Source organism: Sinocyclocheilus grahami, unplaced genomic scaffold, assembly GCF_001515645.1.
Source record: "Sinocyclocheilus grahami isolate Dianchi unplaced genomic scaffold, SAMN03320097.WGS_v1.1 scaffold140.1, whole genome shotgun sequence".
Classification (NCBI taxonomy): domain Eukaryota; kingdom Metazoa; phylum Chordata; class Actinopteri; order Cypriniformes; family Cyprinidae; genus Sinocyclocheilus; species Sinocyclocheilus grahami.
In genome coordinates this window covers 1,146,932-1,152,931 of record NW_015505319.1, presented here as the reverse complement: position 1 = coordinate 1,152,931, position 6,000 = coordinate 1,146,932, and the positions used below count along the sequence as shown (strand labels likewise).

At 34.9% G+C, this 6,000-nt stretch overlaps 1 protein-coding gene across 2 annotated transcripts in view; it reads left to right on the top strand.

The window, feature by feature from the left end:
• The window catches only part of sh3gl3a (SH3-domain GRB2-like 3a), a 45,114-nt gene that overhangs the window by 32,799 nt on the left and 6,315 nt on the right, over positions 1-6,000 (top strand). For both annotated transcript variants that reach the window (XM_016280416.1, XM_016280415.1), the window contains exons 2-4: positions 4,108-4,176; positions 4,254-4,326; positions 5,236-5,379. In XM_016280416.1, the coding sequence (XP_016135902.1) occupies positions 4,108-4,176; positions 4,254-4,326; positions 5,236-5,379 (286 nt within the window). The remainder of the gene's footprint in view (positions 1-4,107; positions 4,177-4,253; positions 4,327-5,235; positions 5,380-6,000) is intronic.

The window sequence follows — 6,000 nt, the reverse complement described above, 5'->3', positions numbered from 1 at the left end:
GGTTTTCACTGTACAGGGCAGATGGCAGACAGCGTGTATGGCGTCGTGTGGGTGAGCGGTTTGCTGATGTCAACGTTGTGGATCGAGTGGCCCATGGTAGCGGTGGGGTTATGGTATGGGCAGGCATATGTTATGGACAACGAACACAGGTACATTTTATTGATGGCATTTTGAATGTATGTGTATGTGAAACTGCACATTTTAGAGTGGCCTTTTATTGTGGCCAGCCTAAGGCACACCTGTGCAATAATCATGCTGTCTAATCAGCATCTTGATATGCCACACCTGTGAGGTGGATGGATTATCTCGGCAAAGGAGAAGTGCTCACTAACACAGATTTAGACAGATTTGTGAACAATATTTGAGAGAAATAGGCCTTTTGTGTACATAGAAAAAGTCTTAGATCTTTGAGTTCAGCACATGAAAAATGGGGGCAAAAACAAAAGTGTTGCGTTTATAATTTTGTTCAGTGTAGATACATTGTTAAAACATTTTTTATGAAAAATTATATAATTATATATATTATTGTATATAAATTCTTTTAACGATGTATTTATTTACAATATATGTTTTTATTATTATTATATATATAACAATTTGCTTAAAAATAATAACAACAATGCAACTTTTGCCTTTTTTATATTTGTCTTTTAAGTAATAATATGTAATTTATAACTTAAAACACCATTTATTACCACCACAAATATGATTTGTTACAAACCCTGGAAAATGTATTGGTAGTTATTGATTCACACTCTGTTTGAAAAAATGTATATAGCTGTGTTCCATTGAGATGAATGAGAATGGTTATGAAAGTCTTTCACCAGGTTACAAAAAAAAAATTGTATAAAAAAAAAAAACAAGTTGTGAAAAAGTTGTGTACCAAATTAGGTCTTCACAATATATTTTATTTTAATCAGGATTTTTATTGTTTATTTCGATTATGCATAATGGTTTGTGATATTTTTTCCAGTAAACCTTTCAATTTCATTTGAAATTTCTGTTATCTTTGATTTTTCTAACCAACATCCAAGAGTTTTCATGTTTGCGGTTGCCAGATGTCAAGATTTTAAATGCCCCAATCAGAGCTTTTCTTTTAAATGGATTCATTTTCTGCTCAGTGTTTTTACTTAATCTTCACAATCTGGCAGCCATGCAAATGCATTCTCTCTGCACTGAAAACAAAGCGCTGATGATCTGAAAATATGCAATATTTTTTCTCAAATGACAGTGTAATACAGTCTGTTTTCTTTCATCTGGTCAATTATGCAGTTTGCCGCAAGTTGACATTCTCTTGATTTGTACATTACAAAGTGCATTAATTCTAATGAAATTTAAAAACAAATTTCTAAAATGACAATAATCGTGATTAATACACACAATGCACTATGTACTCTGATATCTAATGTATGAATTTTGGAAGGGTAGTTTGCCATCTTTCTTAGTGTCCAACATGCCACACTTCATTTTTGGGTAAAAAAGTGCATCATCCGAATATTTGAAGTGCGGTTCTTCTTGTTGGAATATGTCAGTGTGATCTGGCTCATTTTGAGACATAACCTGTGATTCAGTGAGTGAGTAAATGAGCCAGCTGTTCTGATTCAGTCAGTGAGGATCCTGTGATTGATTCATAACTGCTGATCATGTTGCTAATGATACAAGCATGTTTGAACAGTGTGAGGGTTTCATGTGGGTGTTTGAACAACCTCTGCTTGCAGGCATCAGTGCATTAAAGAGAGAGAGAGAGTTTTGCAAAGACCTCCTGACCTCACACCTTCATCACTCATGCACAGCAGTGCGGTAAACAAACAGCTTCTGTTAGTGCCGGTGTTGGTGAACCAGAGGCAGAAGTAGGTCAGTATTCTGACTCTGACAAGTGTGTGTTAATATAAATGTAGGCCACTTCATACAGTGCAGTTGGTGCTTTATATAATTACCATTTTGAAAACAGATGTACTTCTGAGTTTAGATAACTAGGACAGTAGGTGTGGAAAAACGACTCAAAATTATTCAAAATCAGCTAGTTGGTGGCTAGTCCGGTTCATATGCATAATGAGACGGGTTTAGTGCCAAATGCACCAGATAATTGCAGCCTCTCAATAAGATGATTTGACAGATATTTAGTCAATATGTTTTTAGTCAACATTGAACATGACCCTTTTTAATTTTTTGTTAGATTTTATTTCATGCAATCCATCATTGTGGGAAATAATTTTTCATCAAAATATAATTACATTTCCTTTTCAGCTGATGTAATGGATCTCTCTAACATCCTGGCTCCCATGATCCAATCAATGCAATAGCATTTAAATCATTTTTTACTTGTTTAATATCATATTTCACTAAGATTATGGAAGGAAAATAGATGAACAGCATTGCACATTGACTTTTGGGTTTGAAGTCTGACAGAATTTATTTGAATTTATTTTAAAATGTATTTGAAGGCATATTTGACACATGCTTTTACCATGCTGGAAGTGTAACTGTTGGACTTTTAGCACACTTAAACACAGCATGCTGTCAGCACGCACCTTTCAGAAAAGTTGTGCCTCTAAATTCACTCGCTTTAAGGCACAGCTAAAAATATTAAAACTACAAACAAACTTAAAACTATGTGAATGTTTTCCTTGCAGATACACACAGTACTGTACATTTCCTTTCACCTTGCATGCATCCCTGCAAATGCAAATCATTCATTTTTATGTCTTCATTTTGTGTCAATCTTACACTTTTTCAAATCTGTTCTCACTGACCTGCTTGGCAAAAAATGTTAACCTAATTTTCATTTTGTTATGAAAGATGTGTTAATCCTCTTAGTGATTATTAGCGGTGCTTATAACTAGTCTGGATTGTTATGTATAGCATCATTCATACATTTAGCCTGTGACACTATGTGAAGCCCATTCACAAACTGACATTATTCCTTTTGCTTTAGCGTGGCAACTCATGGACAATGTTGCATAATGACATTAAATTAACTTGTGTGTGTGTGTGTGTGTGTGTGTGTATGTGCGCGCATTTTTGTGACAAATGAGGACATACATTTGTATAATGACAAAGGTATGACATAGGTATTACAAGGAGAAGGTGACTTTTCAGGACATTACCCCATGTCCCCAATTTTCAAAACGCTTATAAATCACACAGAATGGAGTGTATTGACAATCTGAAATAGCACAAAGTTTCCTGTAAGGGGTAGGTTTAGGGGTAGGGTTGGTGTAGGGCAATAGAATATACGGTCTGTACAGTAGAAAAACCATTACGCCTATGGAGAGTCCCCACTTTTCACAAAAACAAACCTGTGTGTGTGTGTGTGTTTCTAAATAGTTTTTTTTTATGTCACAGCAAACAGTCACCAATTATATAACAATGCAGTCATGTTAAGATTCTGGCTAATTCAAGTAAACTAATAATAGTTTTTGTACGTGCTAAGGTTGATGGTTTATAAATAGCTGATATTATAATAATTGTTTAAAATAAACTGATATGGAACTATATTTTAAATAATAATAATAATAAATGTGCTCTTAAAGGGTAATTTATAGCTGATATTATAATTGTTTATAAATAAAGTGATATGGAACTATATTTGAAATGGAAATAATAATAATAATAATAACAAATGTGCTCTTAAAGGATACATTTTTAGGTGATATTGTGATATGGACCTATATTGGAATTGGAAATTATTATTATTATTAACAACAACAACAACAATAATAATGTTTTAACTTTCATTTATCTTTAAGAAATGAAAGTACTCAATTAAGTATCCAGTATCGGCTGATTAATATCCAATAATACTGACTAATTCCAATAAAGTAATTAATTCAGATATAGTCAATATAGTCACAATATATTGTGAATCATGAAATATGAGTGTTTTCTGTCATTTTATGACTGCTGCTTCAAACAGACACAAACTAAATTCAGACCCGTGATATCAGGTGTCATTTCTGCAATAAGCTATACGATGGAGGCTCTTTATTGATTTATTTTTTCTTCCGCCAACCCCAGTCTGTGGACAGGAAAACATTATGCGATTTCTTCCTGCCTACTGTAATATCACGGCTTCCTGTTTCTGATCTAATCTTTCTCTCTCTCTAGTTATTGAGTGAGAAGATAAGCGGTGCAGAAGGGACAAAGCTTGATGAAGACTTCATGGAAATGGAGCGGGTGAGAGAAATGAGCCCCTCTTCACGTGTGATTTATATGACAAACATATTTACTCTTACCTTTTCCCACCTCTACAGAAAATAGAAGTCACCAACAAGTCTGTTTTTGAACTTGTAACTAAAACCACAGAATACCTTCAGCCAAACCCAGGTATGAATCACAGATCCGACATATTCATAGCACTTTGCACTTATGATTTCATTGAGTCATTAAATATCATTAACACCACCTACTAAGCAGCAGTGTGCGGTGGACTTCTGAAATGAGGAGGCGAGGAAACCGTGATACATTTTTTTTTTTTCAGGATTCTTTGATTAATATAAAGTACAGAAGAGTAGCATTTATTTGAAATAGAAATCCTATTGATAAATAATCCTTGCTGAATAAAAGAATGACTTTATTTAAATAAATAAATAAACCTTACTAACCACAAACATTTGAATGCTAGTGTCTGTTTTTGTTTTTTTTTAATTTTTACATCGCTTAAAAAAAGAATACTACAATAATACAGTAAAAACTTCACCATCAGTCATCAAAACCTCTGTAAACAACATTTTAATCAAGCGTTCTCACAGTTTTTTAGTGCATTTTGATTTAAACTTAGTCAACAATGGCGAGTCGTTAAGTTGTCAACTAATGTAATTAAATCCATCATTTCCACTAGTTTGTTCCATTCAGGCTGATTTTTTGACCTGTTTAAACATGATTTGAACATGACCTGTTCATTAAAATGATTATCTCGCTCAATGAGAACACAGCAGACTCACCTCCCTTTGAAACTTTATCACTGCTGCACAATTTTACTTTGGAAAAAAAAGTGATTTACACACTATTTAATCTTGTATTTTGAAATTGCTTTGTTTTTTTTAAGCTGTTGTTGATTATTTTCTCATGCAGTATTATTTTTTATTTTTTTTAGTAGGCAGTGCCTCCCTTGCCTCCTCTGGAAAAACACTGCTGCTACTAAATTACTGTAATTTCTTTGTCAATGACTCATGTTTGGAGTGCAGTGTTATGATTTATGGTTTGGTCATGAGTGTATGTCGTATATCCACACAGCATCAAGAGCCAAACTGGGAATGCTCAACACTGTGTCTAAAATCAGAGGGCAGGTGAAGACGACGGGTTATCCTCAGACTGAAGGGCTTTTAGGAGACTGCATGCTGAGATATGGACGGGAACTGGGGGAGGAATCCACTTTCGGTACGTCCGCACATACCGACAGTCAAGCGCACGCATGCACAGACATGAACCACAGGTCGACGGTTATGGAAATCCCGCTGCAGTGCGAAGGAATGCTGGTTGATCTCGAGAACTCTATCTCTCTTTGAGTCACACAATCTTGCACACTGTGCATTGTGAAACATGTTTCCTGTAATATTGATGTCCTTATAGCATTTGAGCACAACACTGACACCTTGTGGTGCTTTGTTGATGTCAGAAGCAGATGAGCACATAATAGTTCTGTTACAACGGTTTTCAATGCGGCTCCTTCAATCAGAACAGTTTTACTGTTTTAGGTATCGACGGTTATGGAAATCCCGCTGCAGTGCGAAGGAATGCTGGTTGATCTCGAGAACTCTATCTCTCTTTGAGTCACACAATCTTGCACACTGTGCATTGTGAAACATGTTTCCTGTAATATTGATGTCCTTATAGCATTTGAGCACAACACTGACACCTTGTGGTGCTTTGTTGATGTCAGAAGCAGATGAGCACATAATAGTTCTGTTACAACGGTTTTCAATGCGGCTCCTTCAATCAGAACAGTTTTACTGTTTTAGGTATTTTGGTTACTTTTTTTTTGCACTGAATGTCAAAAAT